This window comes from Dermacentor variabilis, chromosome 1 (genome assembly GCF_050947875.1).
Source record: "Dermacentor variabilis isolate Ectoservices chromosome 1, ASM5094787v1, whole genome shotgun sequence".
NCBI classification, from domain to species: Eukaryota; Metazoa; Arthropoda; class Arachnida; order Ixodida; family Ixodidae; genus Dermacentor; species Dermacentor variabilis.
In genome coordinates, this window is record NC_134568.1 from 45,758,857 (window position 1) to 45,785,007 (window position 26,151).

The window sequence follows — 26,151 nt, forward strand, 5'->3', positions numbered from 1 at the left end:
TGTGCGAGCAGGGCCCCAACAAGTAATCTTGCCTAGTTATGGCGCATGATTCATCCCTCTTTTCTTTCTTTCTTTTTTTTTTTGCTGAAGAAGGTGCTACCTTCTATTTTTTATTATTAATGTACTATGGATAGGCTGATTGCTTTCTGAAATAATTATTTGCTAATTACTGTGCAACCATCCGTACATTTATTTATCTTACATGTGTACGGTAATGTGGCAAATCAGGGCCCGTATTTCCCAAAATATCTTATGATAGAATGGTTTGTAAGCGCAAATGCTAGTCAATCACGATGCTAAACATATTGGAAAATGCCACCTGTCAATGGCAAAGAGCACTTACACAAGAAGAGCTTTGTCAATTCGACCCAAGTTGTGCCGAAGCGCACAAAGCGGAGGAACGTTCGTGGAAGTGAAAAATTGTCATTTTTCTGTACTTCGAAACTTTCTTTTCCAGAAACGCAGGGTTTCTTTTGTAGCTTCATGCTACAGTGGAGTGGATGACGAATTGTGAATTTCATATACAGAGTGTCCCAGCTAACTTGGGCCAAGATTTTGAAAAGCCTATGCGTTCTTCAGAACAGAAATCGCGTGGATGTTAGCATTTATCTAAACTTACACTGCCATTTTGTTGCTCGTCTTTTTTTTCGTAATTAGCCGATATAAATTAAGTAACTTTTTAAATATACCTTGAAACGTTCAGACGTCAATAGGAAAGTTGTGGAGTTTCACAAATATTGCCCAACCCAGGCACTTCCAACGAGATAGACTTAGCGTGGCCATTTTCTTTCGGGAAGAACGAAAGCCCACGGAGTTTGAAAAATACCGCGTGACAGCGCACTCTGCGCCCGAATGCGCCGCGATTACAGCGCTTTCATGAGTGATTTGTAAAAACATCGCCAGCGCCACGCCTTCCATTCACTTACGAGAAAGGGCTTCAACCTTTGCTCGGCTCTAACATTACCGGCAGCGGCTGGCGACGGCGCTCCGAAAAAACGTTCGTCAGCAGCCGCTCGCGCCTGTTGCTGAAGAACTTGCCATCATCAGCGGTTTATTCCGATATGACGAGAAGAGCAATTTTTTTTCCAGCGTTCAAGTCGATGCGGAATAGAACAAATACACAATAAACATACATCATACATCTGGAACCTGTGCGAGAGAGAGCATCATTTGTTACAACGCCGCTTTTCTTCCTAGCTGTGCCAGCGGCTAGATGCATGTGAGCTCGACTGTCCATTACCGTCGTGCCGCGCAACCGTTTCGAAGAATTTGTTCGCAGTGCCTGAAGCATGCCATACTCAAGCGAGCGGAAGGTGAACATGGTCTTAGCCTTGGGAGCGGCACGGGGAGACAAGAGGAAAGCTGCCTAGGTATACCTAGGTATGTCTAGGTATACAGTGTAGGGGAAGACCTAGCACAAACACAATTATGAAGAGTTACTTGGCGCTGAAAGAAACACGTAGCTTCAAGAAGACGCGGCACAGAAAGCCGACCATCAGTAAAGGGGCTGAAGGAGACATTTTGGCTTTCATGACTGCAAACCCTCATTCCAGCGTGCGTGATGTGAGTGGTGAGGTTGGCATTTCAGAGTCTTCAGTGTCAAGAGTTCTTAGGAAGGCTGAAATGCATCCGTATCACCCTCAACTGCATCAAAAGCTGCAAGAAAGAGACTTTCAATGGCGGCTTGATTTCTCAAATTGGATCCTTGTGAACAGTGACGAAATACCGGATTTTGTTGACAAAGTGCTCTGGACAGATGAGGCAACCTTCTCCATAAATTCTCAAGTCAACATCCATAATGCGCATTACTGGAGCGATACGAACCCGCATTGGGTAGCGCAGACCAGACACTTGTACAAATGGTCGTTCAGTGTGTGGTGCGGTATCTTTGACGGAAAAATAATTGGCCCCATATTTTTTTACCACATGCTCACTGTTGAGCGGTACGTGAACGACATCTTGGAAGGCCCAGTCAAAGATTTTCGCTGTGATTTTCCTCTTGCGTTTTGAAAGCGAACTTGGTAGCAGCACCTACGGTGCACCAGCTCACAGCAGCAGCCTTGCCCGAGCCTCGCTTGTACAAGCCTTCAAACGCCAGTGCGTCGGGCGGCATGGACCAGTGGCACTGCAAGGTCACTGATTGACACCTCTTGACTTCTTCTTGTGGGGACATGCGAAATACCGAGTGCACCGTAAACTTACAACTACACCAGAAGCGCTAAAGGCAGAGATTGCTGAGGCCATGCAGCGAGATACCGCCTTGCGTCATCAAAAAAGCTACATCGAACGTGATGAAAAGGTACCAATACTGCATTATGGCAGATGGCGACTTGTTCGAACGCATTCTTTAGACAGCCATCACAGCGAATAAATCTCTACAGCCGTTATCTAAGGAAAAAGCCATCTGTGTGAAACTCATGTACGACGTCGAAAAGGCAAGTAAGTAATATGAAATTACAAATTATACGCCTACAAGGAATGGACAGAAAGCTAAATAGCACCCTTCCGTGTCAGTTTACAATTCTTCCTTATGTGACAACCAGCGTAGTCCACACGACTTTGTCAAGCTTGTTATAATGCGTGTTTTGCTTGTTGGGGTCTTGCTCCCAAATTCGAACTCATGAGCTTGTAATTTTTCCTCCGCGTGCATTCTGCTAGCGTGAGAGTGCAATTATCGCCGCAGAAACAGGAGCCGCGCTGTATTTCAACTGCCACCCGAACCCACTGGCATTTATCTCGGAACCAAGCACAACGCGAAGCTCTGTCGTGAGCAGCACGAAAGGCGCGAAGCGAGCGATGTTTTTTACAAAGAACGGTTGAGAGCGCTGTAATCATGGCGCATTCGAGCGTACAGAGCGCGCTGTCACGTGGTATTTTTTAAACTCCGCAGGCTTTCGTTTTTCCCGAATAGAAACGGCCACACTAAGTCTATCTCATTGGAAGTGCCTGGGTTGGGCAATATTTGTGGAGTTCCACAACTTTCCTATTGACGCGTGAACGTTCCAAGCTATATTTAAAAGGTTCATTAATTTATCTCGGCTAATTACCGAAAAAATGACGAGCCACAAAATGGTACTGTCAGTTTAGATAAACGTTAACAACATCCAAGTGATTTCTGTTCTGAAGAACGCATAGGTATATTCAAAACCTTGGTCCAAGTTAGCTGGGACACCCTATACGTTCCTTTATCTTCAATTGAAATTAGGGCTTTCGCTCTCTCTTCAATCGCCTAATGCCTTTTTTTTTCGTTTTCTCGCAGATCTTACATCGACGTGAAAGAGTACAAAGAATTGCTTGGCCTGAATAACACCATGCATATAAACGTTCTGTTTGCACACTGGACAGACAAGGAAATTATTGGAATTGCTACTTTCCCTTGGGACAAGGATGTGTTTGCTGTTCTAGGTGAGTTTGTTTTTCTGCTCGTTTTTTTTTTTTTATTCAGTGAGCGATGGTCACTAGCTCGCGAACCTGGAAAACGCAGGTGGCGTCGTGGTGCAGCCAGAGCAGTTCGGACGCCCTGGTAGCTTGCACACGCTGGTGCACGAGCTGGGACACGTGCTGGGCTTGTGGCACGTACACCGCGGAGTGTCCGAAGTGGAGTGCCACGACCAGTGCCTCGAGGTCCACGCCTCGCTGCTCACCGGAGACCTGTGCGCCGATACGCGGCCCACACCTCAGAACTACGTGTGCCAGGACCCGCCAGCCGCCGCGGCGCGTTGCGGGCTTCCTCGCTTCGCGGATACCCCGTTTTACAACTACATGGGCTACGCCGGTATGGACGCCCTCTTTCTTGGCCGCCGCCACCTTGTGGGGACCTAAAGGGGTACTGGTAGGCTACGCGTCTCCAATAACGTAACCGTAACTCCTACCGTGGGAGGTGGCCAGGTTTGTGGTACAGAGACGCAAAAACTACGTGTGGTTGCCGACGCCACCCTGAAGTTCCTGTACTGCGCTGCTTGGCCTTGTAATTCGGGCGCCAGCGCACCGGCGTGTCATGGATTTTCACAGCGTCTAGTCGGGCCTAGTTAGTCGTTTATTGGTAGAGAAGCATCGCATTCAATTCTGAAGGAACAAACACTAAACGCCGCAAACTTTGAAAACGTTTTCCTCTGTAAAAATGGTGGGAATGTGAGAAAATACTACAGAATTCGTGACATCACACTGACGTAGCGACGCTGAGGTCAGTTCGGTTCGAAATTCAGTAAAAGGAAGTGTGGACTTCATTTTCTTACGAAACAACAAACTTTTTTTTTTCATAGGATGAATTGAAATAGTGTTTTCCATGGATATTTAACTAGTTTAAATTGATGTATAGCTGCTTTTTTGTGTGCCTTTAGTACTTGTTGCATACTATACGGTGGTGTGACAATGTAGAATCGAAAAGTGATGCGACGCAATATTGATTTATTTAATGATCATTACGATCCCTAAGGTATGTCGAAGTGGGAGTATGCGGATTCAATTTTGGCACAAAAGTGAAATCGTAATCAATGTTATACAATTAGCTTTAGATTTTATAATAGAAAATATGTCTGTTTTGCCATGAGCAGAAGCTTCTTAAGCAACAAGCGAAGCCTGAAAGCGACCCGCCGTTGTTGCTTAGTGCCCAAGGTGTTGGGGTGCTAAACGTGACGTCGGGGGATGGAATCCCGACAACGGTGGCCTAATTCCGGGGGGGCTAAATACGAAAACACTCATGTACCTAGATTTAGGTTCACGTTAAAGAACCCGGTCCAAATCTTGGGAGTCCCTCACTATACGGCGTGCCTCATAATCAAGTCTAGTTTCGGCGCTGAAAACCCCATAATTTAATTTTATTTAAGTTTGAAAGCCAAGAGGCGATGCCACCTTGATATTCCTACGCCAGCGACCAGTGATGCGAACTACTTTACAACACTGGCTCTGGTTTTATTGATCGCTTCTTAATACTAAAGAATTTCATTCCGCGTTAAAGAAACAATGGTTCAGCTTGTCAAAAAAAAAATGCTGCCATTCGCGATGAGGATGAACCTTTGTGGCGGATGGCTTCATGGGCCTACACGGGTCGTGGTTAGTCGGGCCAAATGAGTGAAAATGAAGTAGAATCCGCGACGTCACTTTAACTCATGAGACTAGCCGCTTAGGGCCACAAAGCCAATATCAATAATAGGGCCTTGGCATCGGTAGCGTGATGAATATGTTCAATTTCCGAAAAAACGTCCTACACTATCATGTTTCATTTCTATTATCTTTTTCCTGTTTTTTTTAATATATGCTCGACATTTCCAACGCTTGATTAGCTGGGTTAGTTGGAATTGGCGGCCAATTGTTCCTTCTTTTTTTTTTGTCATGTGGTCATGCGGTAATTGTAGAAGGCGCACCACAGAATCGTGAACACGGCCACGTGCAGTTCAAAAGTTGGTCGCAAGTCGCATGCTGCCCGTGGGCTGCATGATGCGTAGGTCTGCATTAAACCGCAGCCCCGATTGATCGAATTGTCCCACGCATGTTGTTTGGGAGACTACTCGCGATATTTGTATCTCGAGACCCAATGATAATCGCGTTTGCAATCGCACTGGCTGCTGTGTGCAAGAAAACAATTTTTGTCAATTTATTCGGAATAAAAGGAAAGATTACCTCAAAAACGAAGATAATTGATTATGACGGGTGTTCAAAAAAGTTTGTATTATCAGCACAATAAATTTGGATCAGGCTAACACGATAAGCATCAGAATAAGCGCACATTTTCGTGCACGCAATTCAAGACGAGCTGGCGGTGGTGTACGCTGAGAATTCCCCAGCTTATGATTACACCCTTGTGAAATGGCACCAGGCGATTTCAATGTCGCCGAACAAATCCCGACGACAAAGAACAGAATGGCCAACCGTCGCTCGACGGTTGGCCACGATGCGCAAGTGGAGGCTCTATAGTGATTGCTGACCGGCGAATAACTGTTGAATAAACACTAAAAAATTATGGGGTTTTACGTGCCAAAACCACTTTCTAATTATGAGGCACGCCGTAGTGGAGGACTCCGGAAATTTTGACCGCTTAGGGTTCTTTAACGTGCACCTAAATCTAAGTACACGGGTGTGTTTGCCTCTATCGAAATGTGGGCGCCGTGGCCGGGATTTGATCCGCGAACTCAGCAACTCAACACCATAGCCACTCAGCAACCACGGAAGGTTGAACAAACATTCCTGCAGGTTAATGTGAATGCGTACTCAGATTAAACTCCCACTTGAACCTCATCGCTTAATCTCTGCTCCTCCGTAGCAATAATACGAACTTTATGCCTCCACTTGGATTCTAAAGTATTACACTTTCAATTGCACTGAAATTTGAGTTATTTGTACTTGTTGCTAAAGAAACGGCGGGAGGCGTCGCCGAGGCGTTCTGATCGCCGAATGAAGGAATAAAAAAGAAGGTAGAGGAGTGTCACAAAAAAAATTTGTCCTCAAATGCTGGTTTTCGTGCGCGCAGACGACACATGCACGAAAATGTTCAGCGCCCAGCAGGCGGCACGCATGCACTGCTTCGCGGACCTGATGTACGGCGCCTGGCAGCGGACAGAGCAGGCGTTCCGGCCAGGTCAGCCGCCTCTGGCGCCTGCACCCGTGGCCGTCGACGGCGGCAGCGTCACCCTGTCCTGGGTCCCGCCGGCAGCCAGTGTGCAGAGGGGCGAGTGTGCAGCCTGCGACGACAACCGCTCCCTGACGCAGTTCGCATGGCGGACCGCCGACGGCGCCGGCCCTAGGGATTCCTGGGAGGCTCGGCAAGCCACCGGTGCGCGCCTCTCGGGCTGGCCTTAACCGGAGCTAGATTGAGACGTCTCGGCGTTCGGACTAATTCATCCTGCGCTGGCGCGCAGTATGTTTCCGCGTGATTTATTTCCACGGACGCACAAACCCGTAGATGAGAGCCGGATAAAAAAAAAACTCAACTGAGGGCATCGACTGATGTTTCAATGCCCTAATCCTACGCGATGAATTGCATTGGTGTTACAGTTAAACTTGTCTTGCACTGATTAAGGAGGCATATTGTTTAAAAAACAAAGTAAAGCATGTAAAATAACAGTTCAATATGGAGCAAGTTTGATGCCATACATCTCAGAAGAGGTGCTAGTTTCAAAATTTGTTCCAAGCGAATGTGCCTTGTGAACCCACTGGCTTGAATTCGCAAATTGCAGCGTATGCTCCTAAAGCGGTTAGCTTAAAAATTATTTAGCAGAATTTGTTGTTAGGAAATAGTGCATTTCTACTTCTTGTACATGTACTATCCACCTTTTCTTGTAATCCAGGTGAAATAGCAGAATTGTACTATCTTGCACAGCCGATTTTAAACGATGTTAAGATCAAAAAAATAAATATAAACGCCATGTATAGGAAATATGACAGGTACCATATGTCTTTATTATGTAATAATAGACGCTACGATTGATTCAACTATAATCGTATTCATAGAGGGCATTCGTATAACGCTGAAACGTGCGTGTTCTCACTTGTCGGAAATTAATGCGTATTATTCAGTCAGCCACATGATGACATAAGTTCGTCGTGATAATACGGGACACGTAGTCTTTAAGCACGGACCCCGACTTTAAGACCTCAAGTGATATGAAGTAACTAAGTACCTTCTTGTACGTGTCTATGTTTACATGCTTAGGCAATGGCCTGTGCATGTAAACCTCTGCACATGTTCCATGCAAAGCGTATCTATGCGCGTGTTCAACCCTGATCATTCGTGAGAGCTCTCTTCTGTGCAGTAAGAGACTTTGTGAGGGGAAGTTCGCTTTCGTAAAGTACTTTGTATTTTACACAAAATATATTCCATGTCTGCTGGCATCCAATCCTGCCCTTTCGATTCTGCAACAGGCTCTCAAGAGATTACAGTATGAGAATACCGGTTGCCTGCTTGTTCATACACACTACGATGCCTCGCAGAGCCATGGGCCGTTCACGGTTAGGATGATCACTCTAATAATAATGAAAGAGTCCTGTAGCCGGACACTTGTGTGGCAGATTCGTCATATAGTTGAAAACAATGCACCTAGAGTATATGCACGGAAGTCAAACCAGAAGCGAGCGCAGGCAAGTCAGGTAGTCAAGAGTAGAAATATGTATCTGAAACGCATCGAAAGTAATTCAAATGTAGTTAAAATTCAGCAAAGCGGGATCGGACGCAAGTAATGCGTCAACAAACACATCGCAACAGATCACTGCGAGAGAGTGCGCGTGAATTTATGGTGAATTTATCGCTAAATTATTTGACCGCGTCGTAGTTCTGTTAAGATGCGGAATTTTTTATTGCTACTTTATTGCAGCTGAAGGTTCATCGCGTCCTTTTGAACTTGGAATTAAACCATGGTTACTGAAATATCAATGTTTTTTCTTTTTTACTCGATAGCCTGTCAGTCCCATAACAGGGCTCTCCCGCACCATATCCAAGCTGTATGCTTTTTAACCTCTTTGAAGAATGTAAGAGTAGTGTAGCTTTACGAGCTGGCGAAATGCAAGTCTTTTATGTTCTTTACGCAGTATAATTAACCGCTCCGCCGAGTTAGGCGTTTTTTTATCTCGCCCATGAGTAAAAAAATATGTGTAAATTAAACGCTCTGGCTTTTCTCTTAGAACACAACTCTTAGGCGCCCGTTCATGCGGTCAGCGGCTGGGACGTCGTTGGCGTAACCGAGGGAACGAGCACAGCGAAAGATGAAAGAGCGAACGCGAAGCAGGATATGAAAGACGCGAGCCGCGAACGCCGGCGACCAATGAGAGCGGCCACTTCAGTGACGTGCGTGCGGGAAGTTGGCTTCATGCGTACCAGTTAAGGCTTACTCTCACTAGGCCGACCCGACACCGATTTCGGTCTGCCGACTGTCGGCGACAGCGATTTTTCCTTCGTGACGGCGCCTCTGTCGCACTGTACCGACGCCAACAATCTACCGACGGTTGGCGGAGAGCTTGGCGTCGGTACAATGTGACAGAGGCGCCGACACGAAGGAAAAAAAACGCTGTCGCCGACAATCGGTAGACCGAAATCGCTTTCGGGTCGGCCTATAGTGTGACCGCCCGGCCGGTCGTTTTGTGTCATCGTCTGCTCGGGTCAGCTCTCGCTCACGCTTGTTTGGTTTGCTTTGTTTGGTCTCGTTCGCGCTTGTTTCGATTGGCATGGTTTGCGATTGTTTTGTAATCTCACTGTATGCGCGACGCGATTTGTGCAGTACATTCTGGAAGCCACACGGCACCAGCGATTACGGTAGAACCTTCGACGAGTCATATATAAAAGCCAAGGCGCTTGACCCGCAGATCAGATTTTCGAAGATCGCCGACTCAGCTAGATGTCTCTATCCAATTATTTGCCTCAGTATATCGCGGAATGAAAATACGTATAGAACTGTGCTCAAATTTCGCATTAGGGAGTATCGTACTCGTTGATGAAGGTTTTTAAAGAACGTTTCATCTCTGCCTGCGATTTGTGTTTATATCCACTATCGAAAGTGCTCTTGCTAGTGCACAAAAAACATCGCATGAAGGCATGGAAGGATGCGTCTCCTTGTAGGACCTCCCGATTCCGAAGCGTGCACGCTGAGCTACAACGCATGGCTACCAGCCGCCGAGTCATGCGATGAAGCACGCGACTGCACGCTCAGCCTAGAGTTCGAGCACAAGGTCGTGCCGTCGGCGCTCTCCATCTGGCTTCCCTGGAACTCACGGCAGGGGCTTCGAGAACTCGTTCTCTTCTACGCCGACGGCTCACAAGATGTCATCAAGGGCGTGACAGCGTACTGCGACATGCCCTTCACCATGCCCTTACACACTGACAAAGAACTTGTTAAGGTATGTGCACAGAAATTCAGATTGGCGCGCATCATTTTCTGGCAACAGTCGGTTATACTGTACTTTTGGTTCGAGGCAGTGTGTATTATTGTTATTTACCTCTATGCGTTTCTCATGCAAATTTCACGACGGAGGCCGTCAAATGTGTATGTGCTATACCCATAAGTGGGCGTTTTAGAGCCCACTCAAATTTCACAACTGCCGTGAATGCAAGCAGTAGTCACAGTTACGACCACGAATACTTTTCAGGTGAAGTAAGGGCTAATAGCGATTTCTCGATCCCGTGTTTTATGGCGATAGCAATGACATGGACACTCCAGGCGCATTTCTGCGCTCGCCGTCGCCATGATGTTCCGCATAAAATCCAAGAGCGTAATATCGTTGCCGCGCGCCGTATGCTGTTCTTGCGAGTGAAAGCGCGCCAGGGTGAGCTGACGATGGCGGCTCAATCTAGCTGCGCAAGGGAGGATTGCGGTGAGGCAGCGCACCGTTTTCCATCGCGCCCAAGGCATCAGAGGGAGCGGAGGGAAGGGGGCGTCCTACTCCAGCGGCGGCTGCGTATTGGCCTCGAGCTCCACCACTGGAAAAGCTGCCGCCACCGTCGGCGTGACGTGCTGTTAGGGATCACGTGGACATAGCGGCCGCGTCAGCTGCTTCGGGAGCGCCTAAGCGTGCTGAAAACGAGTAATTCCCTCGTACGCTGCGGTCCTCATTTAGTGGTGAGATTTTCCCGCTTCGAGTGTCTCCTTTACAAGGATTGAAAGCACTACAAAAGGTAGTGGCTGCCTTTGAAGGAGCGCAACATAGTAGGCTACTGCTAGGTGCCGCAGTGCCGGACGTATGCAACGGAACCCGGTGTCAGCCTTCATACGTAGCCGCAGGACAAGAAGCTGCGTGAAGCTTGGCTCGCGATACATAAAACCGGCAGACAGCCATCGGCTACAACTCGGGTATGCGCAAGCACAGACGCGATGAAGATTTTTGCTACGGCGCTGGGACTGCGATGTTCGGAAAACGCGCACTGAGACGCTCGCCCGAGTCCGCTGCCCGACTAATGTCATGACGGTTTGGTCTATGAACTTGTCGATGCTATAGATACTGGCAAGTTCACTGGAGTGGAAAGGGAGCGGTAAGAAGCACATTAAAAAAAAAGCATGGCATATGGTGATGTTACTGTTATGAATTAATGCAATGGATTACAAAAAGAAGAAGGAGCGGGAAATCGCACGCTGCGAACACCGATAAGCATACAGTGCGACGCAACTCGAGAAATAATATTGAAACGTCCAAGAATTTAGAAAAAAAAAGATTGAATCGTTGCGACGGCACATCACAGTCCCCGTTGGCGTCGACGTCTCTACAATGAAATTATTTTTGAACAGCTCTGATAGCGCCCACGCAACAATAGTTGCTTGTATACTGTCAGATGCTCATATTCTGCGGCCTAAACATCATGGCGCGGTGCGAAAATGCGCACGCGGCGAAAGCGAAACAGTGCGCGCACAAGCATGCAGACGCGCAGTCGGTCGTTGCTAACCAGTGCGATCGCTGCATTGAGACTTCATTCTATTACACTCCATTTAGTTATACAAACACTATAAGAACATATTTCACATAGTTTGCTCTGAGCGTTTGCCTGCCTTTCACGCAAGAAGCGGGTTCGGGAGACTCCATCGCGGCGCCCGCGCGCAGTGGAGTTCACTGTACGTATTCGGTAAAGAGATAGCGTCTGTAAACGATTCTGTGCTTTCAGTTTGCCCAAGATTATTATTTATACAGTAAAAAACTTCTCTCGTTTCGAAAGTACTTACAGAAATGTCTGGGAGAGCTCCCGCGTAGTGTTTTCAGTGAGCGCTGACAGCAAAACCTATGAGGAGCGCGCCGCGTGATCCCTCGTAATACGCCAGCGAGGCGCTTCCGATAGATGGCGACTCCGTAACTCCTCGCCGCCAATAGCGCGGCCGCCCGGGCTATACTTGAAAGCGATCTGCGAAGAGGTGCACCGAGAGCCAACAGCTTCGCGAGTGCTCTTTACTCGCCGTTTAGTTCGCGGTGAAGCGAGAGACACCAAATGGTCAATTCGCTCGATGCTGCTGCTGCCGCGCTTCTTCATTCCAGCGTTATATTGACTGCGAGTTTCCGCAGTCATCGAGTGATATGTGTTCATGTTTGCACGTGCACGCGTGACATGCTTGTTAATATAGATAGTAAGCGAACGTTTACAAGCTCATGCGGCCGACGTAACTACTGTCCTTAATTTGTATAGCTGTCTACTAATTCTCTATCGCAATGGATGCTTCGCCTTTGGGCCGAAACTGCGAATTTTCTCTCGCTCTCTCTCTCTCTCTCTCTCTCTCTATATATATATATATATATATATATATATATATATATATATATAGTGATACCGAAATGTTATTGTGCCTGTGCACTGTACAAAAAAAAATGAATACTGAAAGTGTCTTCGCATAAAACTACGATGAAGGGATTTGCACTAAGTTTGTTTTGTGTACAGTGTGATATTTTATGTGAGTGTACATGCAGCGATGTGAATTCGCTCTCCATATACAGATTTATACATCATAAGAGGTGTTTTGTTCTAGATTTTTTTCAATTCGGGCTTTGTCTCTACACGCTATTGCGCATCATATTAGAAAACGATCACGCAGTTGACGCGCACTTTCCTTTGAGGTGCTGGTGCGCTTATTTCGTTCCCAGTGACCACGAAGCTTGCTTGAACTTATTTGGCGCGTCTCGCAACTTTTTTTTTTTATCAGATGCACGCAGTCGCCGCCAGTCCAATGGTTGCGGTGGATGCAGTGCAGGTGACGTCGGCGGCGAACCACGCGTCGTGTGCGACGTGCAAGCCGCTTCGTTATCGTGTTTTCCGTAAGCCGCCTTTCTCTTCAACGGACTCCAAGCTATCCGATGGCCTTCGTTTCACGGACATGTGCGTACGCCACATTTTCATCTATTTTGCATTTGACCTTGGAAACATGATATGCCGCTGAAATTTATGCACACTGAAACACACTAATGCTGCCTTCTTCTTCTAACGCCTTTCCGCCAAAAAGCGAAAATATTCAGTGGGCATTTTAACAATTCTGCATTTTATTTTTACGAGTACCATATTCGTGCTGAATGGACAGGAAATCGACATCGTGTCAAACATATCCGTCTAGCATAAATCAATCGGCATCATTCTAAACTTACCAAAAACATAAAACCAGAGTACATGCGACGCATTTGTTTGTTTGTTTGTTCTTTTTCTTGAGGAAGAAGAAGAAGCTGCATGAGTGGCTTGTGGAACTTATTGTCCGTAATTAACTGTTCCTATTGTGTGGGTTGATCTGTCCGTATACCGGCACCACCTCTAAGCGCGCAGTCTCTTGTGGCCTCTGCCCTTGGACACAGCCACAGCAGATTGTATTTTGTAAAATATGTTGTAAATAAACAATGAATGAATGAAATGAATGGAGTGAAGATGGTGAACTTTCACCGCAGACGCAGGGGCAGAGCCCTTTGGAAACTTCACAGTCTTCAGGTGCTGGGCACCAGGCCCAAGTTACAGAAGGCGTAAGGGCCACCGCATTGCGAAGTCTCCAGAGAGAGACTTCCTCCACTATAGAGTTAGGTTACGAGGAAGGGAGATCAGGCACACAAGGATTAGTGCGCGTTGGTCCCGTTGGAGAAGAGCTTTTGAGCTACAAAAATAAAGCGGGACTTTGCACCGTGGGGCATAGAAATACAATATGTTAAACAACCAATGGGAGGCAAGATGGAGAGCTATAAAAATAAAATACCTCTTATAAAAAAAAGTTGCGGCCTCACTAGCTGTCAGACTTCCACAGTTCTTGGCGTGCTTCCACAAACACAGGCACAAAGACAGACAAACACACCGCCCGTGTTCGTCCTCTCCGTGTCACTTTTGCTGCGACAGAAGTTTAAAGCTCCAGGGCCCTATAATGTAAAACTATTCCAATCTGTTTTTATTCCACTCGCCTGACGTCAAATTTACGTAACCGCCAGCGTAAGCATCGAGCGGTGACCTGCAGCGTTGTTTGAACCGACCAATCGAACGCACTCCTTGTTTATGGGAGGTTACTTTTGCTTGCTTTCGAAACGAATGGCATTGCCTATCTTGAGAGCTTTTTCTTATCGTATTAACTGGCAAGGGGCGAAGAGCACGCAGCATTGGAGATGGTTTTGGTGGGGCCAAGCTAGCGCAATGAAAGTAGATAACCGGATAAGAAGCGTGCAGCCGGGTCTGCGATTGGGCCGCTTCCCCCTACTAAGCTTGTGGCGGCTGGTCGAAAGTCGCGCCGGCGCGCAAAGGAAGGTTATGTTATAGATGCCGTTAGAAGGGGGTCCTCAGCGAAGAAGTATTGGTCTAGCGATGTCGTTAATGTCCCGAAACGGCTAGACAACGTTATCATCATCATCATCATCATCATCATCATCATCATCATCATCATCATCAGCCTGGTTACGCCCATTGCAAGGCAAAGGCCTCTCCCATACTTCTCCAACCACCCCGGTCATGTACTAATTGTGGCCATGCCGTGCCTGCAAACTTCTTAATCTCATCCGCCCAGCTAACTTTCTACCGCCCCCTGCTACGCTTCCCTTCCCTTGGGATCCAGTCCGTAACCCTTAATGACCATCGGTTATCTTCCCTCCTCATTACATGTCCTGCCCATGCCCATTTCTTTTTCTTGATTTCAACTAAGATGTCATTAACTCGCGTTTGTTCCCTCACCCAATCTGCTCTTTCCTTATCCCTTAACGTTACACCTATCATTCTTCTTTCCGTAGCTCGTTGCGTCGTCCTCAATTTGAGTAGAACCCTTTTCGTAAGCCTCCAGGTTTCTGCCCCGTAGGTGAGTACTGGTAAGACACAGCTATTATATACTTTTCTCTTGAGGGATAATGGCAACCTGCTGTTCATGATCTGAGAATGCCTGCCAAACGCACCCCAGCCCATTCTTATTCTTCTGATTATTTCCGTCTCATGATCCGGATCCGCCGTCACTACCTGCCCTAAGTAGATGTATTCCCTTACGACTTCCAGTGCCTCGCTGCCTATTGTAAATTGCTGTTCTCTTCCGAGACTGTTAAACAATACTTTAGTTTTCTGCAGATTAATTTTTAGACCCACTCTTCTGCTTTGCCTCTCCAGGTCAGTGAGCATGCATTTCAATTGGTCCCCTGAGTTACTAAGTCCCCTGAGACAACGTTATACTGTCACGCAAAAATATTTATTATACACAAATAAATTCGTGCTCCCCGGCATCTTTGAGTACCCAGTGTCGGTAGGCACACAACATTTATTCCTTTAGGTACGGGGAGGTTCCCGGCTATTGCGAAACAAATTAAGTTTTGTTCTTCATATTTAAAGCAGCTTTAATGTGTGCACGCCACTTTTTAGGGAGAGTTTTCACAGTCTTGTCACGTCGGCTGACAGACAGGCGAAGGGGACGCTGCTCGAAAGCTCTTGAGCAATAGCGACGAGGTAATAGCAAAAAAAAAAAGAGGTCTAGAATTGAAAATAGCTATTTTTTCTTTTGTTTGGTCTAATCATGCATAATCAGTGTGTACACGTCATATCAGACAGGGAGTTCTCGCGGCTTTCGGGACGCCGCGTGACAGACAAGCGAAGTAGGGGTAGCCCGAAAAATTTTTGACCAAAGGTGGAGGGCATGCTGCAGAAATTAACTAAAAGCAGTTTGGAATAGCTTTACGTTATAGCGCCTGTAAACTGTGTTTGTTGTGTTCGTCTTTCCATTACGCCGCCATTGGCAGGTGAGCTCCTCTTTGATCTTCACCTTCGCCTTCACCCACGTGGGAAATAAAAACAAAGCATCCACCTCTATCGCTTCCATTAAAAATGGTCAGTAAAATGCTCACTTCCGCGCCTACGGTAAAGTGCAGTTAGGAGCTGGACGCGCTGGCCACTACAAGCTACCATACAACAATAGCGTTTGTGGAAAGAGAGGGGGGGGGGGGCGGAGGTTGTTCCTGTTCGGGGTTTTCTATGCTGCCCAGACTATATGAAAGTGGTGGCATTTGTGTACATATTACGGCGGGCACAGCGAGCGATACTTCTACGTCTGAAGACGACATTATGCGCACCGCCAAGAGAAGCAGGATACAAAAAGAAACGCGGAGAAGGCAGGGATGTTAACCTGATAAACGTCTTGTTGACTACCCAACGCTGGGGGATGGGAAAAGGGGAATGGAAAGAAGAGCGAGAGGGAGGATGCGGTGAATGGAGTGCGCACGTGCGGGCGAGACGTCAGAGACGTGCACACAGACCAGTCGCTGTATTTGAGAGTGCCTGGTGTCGCACCAAACGGGGTTAGACGCTGATGAATTACTGAAGTCTGCTTATTTCTGTAGTTTTTTTTATAATGGTGTCACTCGAAAATTCACTTTAAAAGAGGCTAAAGGAGTTGGTCATGCGAAGTTTGTATCTTGCTTGCTGTTCCATGCCGCTGGTATACGCAGTCGAGTAGAAACAGGGGCGAGGCAACAAAAAGCAAGGACCAGAACATATGATGATAAAGGCAAGTGAGCTGCGCACGTGCGCTGATATGACGTGTACAATTGACCGAATTGTAGGCAGTGACGTAACAGCGCACAGTCATGCTCGGCTATTTGGCCTTCGATGTGCCACGAGGAACGTGAAGAAGGAACACTGACGTGGGTGTTCTCAACCTGGTGTTATTGCTGATGACGCACAAAAATATCATTAAGGATCAATTGTTTCTAAGCATTCCTCATCAAACCAAAGCGGCAACAATGGTTATATTACAGTAAGTTACTAGACAGAGCTTGATAATTTCTTCCAAGGAAAAAGAGAACCACGTGACAGATATAAAGAGCTACAAGTCAAAGTTACAACGCGTCTGTAACGAGCAATTTACTGGATCTTCGCAGCGAGGTCGAGGAGGGAGCCGTGTACCAGTACGAAGTCCAAGCTTGGATGGGCAGCAGGAGCAGCGAATTGTCTCCTGCTCTTCTCTACACACACGGCCAAGGCTTCTGCGGGGATGGAAACGTTGATCAGTGAGAATAATATCCTTGGGAGCATTTCCTTTCTGAGCATCCTGGGGCAATTGCAGAGCCTACCTACTTAAACGCGCCTTTATATCTCAACTGATAGGGCATTAATTGTTTAGCAATTGTAAAAAGAAATTCTCGCTGGTATTTTACATTTTTCAGAGGGGAAGAATGTGATGACGGAAATACTTGTCCAAATGACGGCTGCGACCCGAAATGCCACTTTGAAAAGAAGTTTATGTGCAAAGGCAAGTTGTTTCATATATGCATTATTGGATAGTGACATATGTCGCGCGCGTTTGTGTGTGACGCCTTCTGAAAGAAATCGGGGATGAATACTGTTTAAGTTTCCCTGTAGAGTAGATTTTTCTCTCTCTCTCTCTCTCTCTTTCTTTAAGAGCGCTGAATATCGCCGTCGATATTGCACCTGTTGAGAACGCGACTGGAAATAGCCTAGCCGCCACTACGCCTTTACAGTGCCTCCTTTTTCTGTGGCTGTTTTGGAGTGAACGTTTACCACAGCGTGTTTCCAACCGCAAACGGCTTTCTAGTAGAACATCCGCCGCGGCAGTAGGAGGCAGGTGAGCGCTGGCGCCGTGTAGCTGCCAATAAAGTAGGTGCAAGCGCACACCCCACCCCAGTCATCATCATCATCATCAGCCTGGTGATGCCCACTGCAGGGCAAAGGCCTCTCCCATACTTCTCCAACTACCCCGGTCATGTAATAATTGTGGCCATGTTGTCCCTGCAAACTTCTTAATCTCATCCGCCCACCTAACTTTCTGCCACCCTCTGCTACGCTTTCCTTCCCTTGGAATCCATTCCGTAACTCTTAATGACCATCGGTTATCTTCCCTCCTCATTACGTGTCCTGCCCATGCCCATTTCTTTTTCTTGATTTCAACTAAGATATCATTAACTCGCGTTTGTTCCCTCAGCCAATCAGCTCTTTTCTTATCCCTTAAAGTTACACCTACCATTCTTCTTTCCATAGCTCGTTGCGTCGTCCTCAATTTAAGTAGAACCCTTTTCGTAAGCCTCCAGGTTTCTGCCCCGTACGTGAGTACTGGTAACACAGCTGTTATAAACTTTTCTCTTGAGGGATAATGGCAACCTGCTGTTCATGATCTGAGAATGCCTGCCAACGCACCCCAGCCCATTCTTATTCTTCTGATTATTTCAGTCTCATGATCCGGATCAGCAGTCACTGCCTGTCCTAAGTAGATGTATTCCCTTACGACTTCCAGTGCCTCACTACCTATTGTAAACTGCTGTTCCCTTCCGAGAGTGTTAAACATTACTTTAGTTTTCTGCAGATTAATTTTTAGACCCACCCTTCGGCTTTGCCTCTCCAGGTCAGTGAGTATGAATTGCAGTTGGTCCCCTGAGTTACTAAGCAAGGCAATATCATCAGCGAATCGCAAGTTTCTAAGGTATTCTCCATTAACTCTTATCCCCAGTTCTTCCCAATCCAGGTCTCTGAATACCTCCTGTAAACACGCTGTGAATAGCATCGGAGAGATCGTATCTCCCTGCCTGACGCCTTTCTTTATTGGGATTTTGTTGCTTTCTTTATGGAGGACTACGGTGGCTGTGGAGCCGCTATAGATATATTTCAGTATTTTTACATACGGCTCGTCTACACCCTGATTCCGCAATGCCTCCATGACTGCTGAGGTTTCGACTGAATCAAACGCTTTCTCGTAATCAATGAAAGCTATATATAAAGGTTGGTTATATTCCACACATTTTTCTATCACCTGATTGATAGTGTGAATATGGTCTATTGTTGAGTAGCCTTTACGGAATCCTGCCTGGTTCTTTGGTTGACGGAAGTTTAAGGTATTCCTGATTCTATTTGCAATTACCTTAGTAAATACTTTGTAGGCAAAGGACAGTAAACTGATCGTTCTATAATTTTTCAAGTCTTTGGCGTCCCCTTTCTTATGGATTAGGATTATGTTAGCGTTTTTTTTTTATCCCGGCCATGGCGACCGCATTTCGATGGGGGCGAAATGCGAAAACACCCGTGTGCTTAGATTTAGGTGCTCGCTAAAGAACCCCAGGTGGTCAAAATTTCCGGAGTCCCTCACTACGGCGTGCCTCATAATCAGAAAGTGGTTTTGGCACGTAAAACCCCATAATTTTTTTATGTTAGCGTTTTTCCAAGATTCCGGTACGCTCGAAGTCATGAGGCCTTGCGTATACAGGGTGGCCAGTTTCTCTAGAACAATCTGCCCACCATCCTTCAACAAATCTGCTGTTACCTGATCCTCCCCAGCTGCCTTCCCCCTTTGCATAGCTCCCAAGGCTTTCTTTACTTCTTCCGGTGTTACCTGTGGGATTTCGAATTCCTCTAGACTATTCTCTCTTCCATTATCGTCGTGGGTGCCACTGGTACTGTATAAATGTCTGTAGAACTCCTCAGCCACTTGAACTTTCTCATCCATATTCCATCCATCCACCCCAGTGCTCAGCCATTTTGGGACCTCAACGCTTGGAAAGGGGTGTTTGTCCCGAACCCGAGGGCCTCCCCACATAATAAGTGCACTGGGATGCCGCAAGGGGATCGCCGCCACCGCAGCCGCCCAGATTCTGTTTACAAGCACGAGTATCTTCATGTGTTACATTTTTATGCTCACGAGGATTTTTGATGGGATTTTCAGGACGTAAGCTCCTTTCCCAAGCGTATAACCCCTGAAGAAAACCGAGCGCCAGGCCGGGGTAGGCTTGTGCCCATTTAATGCAGTGGGTCGCCGACGGGGGCGGGAATCGAATCCACGACCTCCGGCAGCCGTGGTGGATGCTTCAGCACTATAGGTCTTTACATGTTCGTGGCCACTGCGGCCATTTAAATAATGGGTTATGCAAATAAACACAAGAAAACTGCAGCGATCATCACAGTTTTACAAAGTAGTTGGCTATACTGCTACCTGAAAGATGCCAGTTTGCTCTCAGCGCCAGCACTGCACATGTACGACCGATCAACAACGCCTTCTTTTGCACCAATGTGATGAGATTATTGCTTCGGCATATAACTTTGATTCACCCACTAGCACCGTCATATAGATGGAGTAAATAAGTCGTGGGGCGCGGCAATCTATCGTGGCTCGGCGGTTCCTATTTACCAGGTAATGTTTTCGATTTTTACTGCATTCAACTGTTTTTTGTTTGTAAAACATCTCACAGTGGCTTACTCCAGTGGTCCCAGTGGCCGTGTGCAGGAGACTGGATGAGCCAAAAGAACGAATCTTCTTAGGTTTAGGTGTAGCTTAAAGAACCACAGTTGGCCACATTAATTTGAAGTCTCCCACAATGGCGTGCCTCATAATCTTGTCGTGGTTCGGCACGTAAAACCCCGAAGTTAAAACTAGACCCGGCCCGCGTTCCCGAAGCTTCCCTTGCGTAAAAGCGTTCACTCACCTGGCCGACTATTGGGCGCCCGCCGTTTAGAAGAGCGACGGGCGTGACAACGAGGCGACCACCGTGTTGAAGAAAAGTTGCGGCTGGCGTTCACGTGACAGAACTTTCTTGTGAATGCAAGCCCTGATTATCACATGGGTTACTCCTTCACTCTAAAAAAAGTTTACACCCTTTGGGGTGTATATCTGCCACACAACAATAATCGTCATCTGCCTTTTGCTTGCGTTTCCTTTCTTGAAAACGCCGCGCCCGCTACTTTCATATCGGCAATGATATGTCATGCTGATAACGCGCATGCCGTTCGTTACTGGGAGGTACCGGGCTCGAAGCGTTAAAGAAAGGAAATGCGGACAAGACAGACGACGTTTATTGTTGTGTGGCAAGATACGACTTAAGGGGTGTAAACTTTTCTTATAGTGTTGGGTGCCCACAAGAAAGCAATGCGAAGACTGCATTCCTCTTACTTCGGTTGAGTGAATAAACTTCATTATGCGAGGAGTCGCGTACATTTTACAATTACGCATAATGAGATACACAAACCATGTCCAGATTTATAATGTGTTACACAATCCAAATCCTAGCCAGTGTATTCAGCAGATTTTACAATTACGCATAATGAGATACACAAACCATGTCCAGATTTATAATGTGTTACACAATCCAAATCCTAGCCAGTGTATTCAGCACCTTTCATACATCATCACATACATATACATATACATCACCTTAAAAAATGAGAAGCCTGTGACATTTATCAGGCTCTCTTCTATTTTCAAAGGTTCGCCAAGCATGTGCTACGCCTACGAAGACGATGGCGTCTGCGAATCTTCAGAACGGGAAAGTAACGTCAAGGACTGCGGATTCTTCACTCCGCCCGGATTTTTCGACCAGTGGGCATCTTCTGTTCACATTGCAGCTGACATACTAAGGACCAACTGTCCTCCAGAAGCGATCCTAGGTCCTCCGCCAAAGGACCAGGCAAGGACTTAGCTCATATGTGCTTCACGCGTAATTTTCACGCATTTTATGTTCATTATGCGATCTACTTACAGTGACTCACTTTCACGGTGACTTCACCACTAATTCGTTGCTGTATTAATTTATGCCGGGCATCCGGCGTCGTATAAGGTACATAGGTCATCACAGGCAACATAGTTCCTCACAGGCAACATTCTTTAGGCGAGGGTGAAGACAGAACAAACTCAAGCTTAGGCAACTAAGGGTGCACAATAGACACGGAGCAGCGCATTGCAACAGGAACCAAGAATAACAAAGACTCATACACAGCGCTATTCTTATTCTTGATAGCTGTCACATTGCGCTGCTCCGTGTCTATTGTGAATCCAAACCAACTGGCCCGGCAACAGGCCCTAGTAACTAAGATGGATGCTGAGAGGACGATCACTCCGAAATTCCATTTGTGGGTCTCATCCCATACTGACCTTTGGCCGTTTTTATGTGACGCCTCATATATAGCTTTATCCGCATACTTTTGATATTAGCTACTGTTGTGTGGATCAAATTGCATGCTTCACTGTGCGTATCATTAATATAAGAGGCCACTGACCAATCTCAAAAAACAAAATATGAAGCATGGTCGAGCTCTTGATTACTTGCTGTGTGTATATATCCCTTCTTTTTATTTGCGGGTTTTGGAGTACCCATAATATTTTTCTGCGTATTACTGAAGGGGGGATGCTAGGCTGAAGGGTCAACTTTTGAAGCGCTCAACCAATTTTTATGAAATTTTCAGGGGTAGTTGACCTTGTTGTCATTAGAACATATACCAAATATCAGCACCCTAGCGCAACGAGAAAAAAAGTTATAGCTGTGAAATTGAGCAATCTTGTGTGTCAACTTGGGAAAGCTATCGTTTACCAAATAATGAAAATATACAAATTATTTGTCAATAGATACCTTCTAGATGGTTTATAGTGCAGGATAAGGTCAGTTGCACATTTTTTTATGTCATTTCTGTAAAAATGTCATCACTCTGAAAATGAAGTTTATTTTTTTCGCTGTCATTACATGTCAAAGATCTGCTAAATATTATATGTTGGAAAAAATTTAGGCATCTGAAAAGTACTTTATCTTGTTCCTCACAAAATTTCAGTCTAGAAAAAACATTGGAAGCAGCATTTGGTGAAGCAGTTTGGAAATGATACTTTTCCTAAAACTATTTTTTTAGCAAAAATGCAAACTCAGAAAATTCAGTTCAAAGATTTCAGAGCATGGCATTTATTATTATGGTCAGAAAAAATTAATCAAAGTGCCCTGCTGCATATGTCGGGCCCTCCTCTTCAACACGACGCTGCTCTGCGGCGATCGCTTCAGGGCGTCGTCTCTTTTTTTTTTTCAGCTTTAAAGCTATCCATCGCTCTTGCCTGCTCTCGTGAAATGGCTTGCTTCATTGCTTCCTGAACGTACTTATTCGTCTGGACTCTAATGTTCAAGTTCCAGCTTGTCGAGAACTCTCTTAATGCCACGTGCTCCTTCATTGACTTCTAGCACAGCCACGGCTGCTGCAGTCTCCACTGTTATCAGTGATGCAAATTCTGTCTTTGGGCAACTTTTCCATACAAGAGCATTGAAGGACTCGTTTGCATTCTGTGTCTGCGTCCTTTAACATCGTGCAAGAAGCTCTGGCTTACTAAGCCTGTTGTAGAGAGGCACTAGCTCTTTGGCAACGTCTCTGCTGATAGCTGGACGATGGGATCTTGGCACTGATGGCATGTCCGCCGCAACTAGGGCTCTGTGCCGATAGTAGTGACACCAAGAGTCCTCCCCAACTGGGCAAGCGCCATGTCGTGGGACTTCATCTGATGAGTAGGAGTGAAAAAGCATCGCAAATACCCCTCGTTGCATTTTTTTTATTACATCTGGAGCAGTGTCTTGAAGGGCAGATGCATAGTAAGCAGTGAGTTTTTTTACAACACTTTGTGCAGCTTCCCCTTGCCTCCTAGACCTTTTGTCGCTTTCTCTAGTTTTCCAATTTCTCTAAAAAGCGCAAAACAAACTTCCTAACGTGGGCATTCACTTTGCATTGCGTTTCTTGCCCACTATGCGGCCGCGTCTGGAAAAACAGCGTTCAGAGTCGCGTTCGACGGGAAATGCACGCCACCAACTTGTGAAAAAATTCATTTTCTTCCTTTCTACTGCTCAGATAACTACCAAACTTGGTGAGAAGATTCTTTATTAAACAAGCAATTCAGAACAACTCAGAATAAAAAAAACATGTTTTTTTCGCCGAAATCGGTATTTTAGCCCCGCATCCCCCCCCTTAAGTTCTTTGAATTGCCTTTACTTGGTACTACGCTGTGCTTGAGTGCTTGGTCGTTTCCTGCAATGCCAAGACAAAAGAAACAGTAACCACGATACACTGATGAATCGTCGTATATTGCTGCATATTAGCGATAAAATATTTAACATCAGTCTCAATATCAAGGTGACATGAACCAATAGTGCGTGTAAACTGGAGCTAAGACGCAACATATCGGCAGACAGAGAAAGGGAACATTAGTGTTTCATGCGGTACGTGGTGGCGACACAAGGACTGCCTTTATGTATCTTGTCTATGCGTCCCAGTAGCCCTTCGGTAGAGGTGGTCGCCCTTGATCAGGGACGCTTGTTGAGAGGAATAGCAGCAAGTGATTTCGTGCGGGTTTGTATCATTTGTGGGAAATCATGAAGAGTTTGTAGATCTTCAGGGTATTTAGCCCAGTATTTGGAACGAATATGGCCTATGTTGTTCCTGTGTAGTATAGACAGTGATCAGTGAGGAGTGGTTGAGTTCGGGCTGTGAGATATTCATCGACTCCGCAGATATGTGGCCGTGACCTCAACACCAACCATTCGTGGAACCCGTGCGACGTACCTGAAGCGTCTGCTTACACGTTGATCGCCTCCTTCGAGAGACCAGTGGTGGCGGCAGCCGTGCAGGTCTACATCGCAGCCGAGGGTCTCGCTACTCTCTCCTTGCCTTTGCTGACCGTGGAACTGCTTCACGACGAGAGCCCCACCGGAGGCGACCACCAGACCGTATACGAGTTCGTCGATTCGCGACGCGTGTCATGTCGGGCGAATCCGATCGAAGTTCGCGTGGTTCATGACCTGACTCAGCCGTTCCGCCTTACCAGGTCCGTACGCATCAACTTCACAGCTCCAGACGTCTCGATAGGGGCCGTGCGCCTGAGGTCCTCTAGGACCCTGAACCCCGTGGCCGTGTCCCGTTGTTCTTCCAAGGAGCTCTACCACCCGGCCCTAGAGAAATGTGTGAACTACAGCTGCGAGAGACCTCGTTGTTCTAAGCCTTCCATGAGGAACGCCCGTCTCCTGTGCGAGGGTGAAGAAGAGGGAGACACGTGTGTGATTCGATGCGACGAGGGCTACGTCCTCGCCGGCGACGACAGTGGCGACCGTCTCATGTGCAACGGCGGCACGTGGATTGGCTCAGAGAATCTGTGCAAGCCGGTGGACTGTAAGACGCCGCTGATTGCGCACGCCGATCCGATGTGCACCGACGGAACCACGTTTGGCAAGACCTGCAGCTTCAAGTGCAGGCCACCGGCCAGGTTTAAAGGTGAGGTAACCTTACAGTACACCTGGTAGCCTTCCGCATTCCATACCAGTATATATAAACACACTGCACAGTCATAAAAGAAGAAAAAGAAACAGGTTGGATGCGTTTTTACAGCCAGCGTCAGAAACGTTCCAGGAGTGAGCTCGTAAAACATATTTATTCAACTTACAAACTAATGACTCTAGGTTTACTCGTAGTCCCCTCGGCTATCTAAACACAACTACCACCGTTTCTGGAGGTCATAAAAGCAAGCCGACAACGCTTAATCCGGCATGCTCTTCAGCACATTCATCACAGCAGTTTGGATTGCTGCCATATCTTCATGACACTTCTCTTTCAGCAGCAATTTCACACAGAGAAACAAATAGAAATCACACAGCGACAGGTCAAGTAAATATGGTGGAGGTATAAGAGCAGGAATATGGATGCTTGGCCATATATTCATGGAATGATACCGCAGTGTGGGGCCTCACGTTCTTGTATAACAAAAACCATTGTCCAGAGAACGACAAATCAAAACCGCGCTGTTTAATTACTTGGCGCAAACGTTTCAGAGCGTCATTGCAGGAGTTTGGTTTATTTCTTTGCGCTAAAGTCACGTATTCATGCGGTAACGAGCCTCTATCCTGAAAAATGCGATCAGCGTTGCCCTTGTTTTCTTATTGTTTCTTCACTTTTCTGTAGGACGTGAGCCGTTACCTCACGCGCTTTTTCACTTCGTTTGAGGACCATATTGGCAGAACCAGTATTCATCTTCGGCAGTGGCGCTCAACACAAATGTGGAATCCCTCCTGGCCCTTTCCAATAGTTCAGCAGCAATTATTCGTCTGGCTTCTTTATGTTCGTCTGTCAATGCGTGAGCACTGACATACTGTTCCTTTTGTAGGAAACAATAAGTCGGTGAAACGGAACAATCAATGAACGTCAGGTTAAACTGACATCGCACGGACGCAGCTAAAAAACTTCCCAAAGCCTTCGGCAAGCACTTCAGCCAAGCAGGTCATAACTTTGTTGAACTTAAGCTCTACATCCTACAGCCAAATTTCCGTTCTGCGCGAGACAGAAAATGCAGAGAATCATACCTCATCCATAGATTCAAGACATTGCAGTCAATAGGCATAAACGTTCCAAAGGGAGCTTTATAATAAATTCCATGTGCTAAATTTCATGCTATAAACAAGAGCACGTAGTTATTTTTCATTTGGTTGCTTAGTGTTTTGTTTTCTATTTTCTTTCCTCCCTTTCATTGTTTCTATCATTTATAT

At 46.4% G+C, this 26,151-nt stretch overlaps 1 protein-coding gene across 3 annotated transcripts in view; it reads left to right on the forward strand.

The window, feature by feature from the left end:
* Positions 1-26,151, forward strand: part of LOC142576875 (pappalysin-1-like) — an 86,830-nt gene that overhangs the window by 47,815 nt on the left and 12,864 nt on the right. For all 3 annotated transcript variants that reach the window (XM_075687056.1, XM_075687057.1, XM_075687055.1), the window contains exons 7-15: positions 3,260-3,405; positions 3,485-3,775; positions 6,467-6,769; positions 9,545-9,822; positions 12,600-12,772; positions 16,762-16,890; positions 17,047-17,132; positions 21,086-21,285; positions 24,130-24,886. In XM_075687056.1, coding sequence (XP_075543171.1) covers positions 3,260-3,405; positions 3,485-3,775; positions 6,467-6,769; positions 9,545-9,822; positions 12,600-12,772; positions 16,762-16,890; positions 17,047-17,132; positions 21,086-21,285; positions 24,130-24,886 — 2,363 coding nt within the window. The remainder of the gene's footprint in view (positions 1-3,259; positions 3,406-3,484; positions 3,776-6,466; positions 6,770-9,544; positions 9,823-12,599; positions 12,773-16,761; positions 16,891-17,046; positions 17,133-21,085; positions 21,286-24,129; positions 24,887-26,151) is intronic.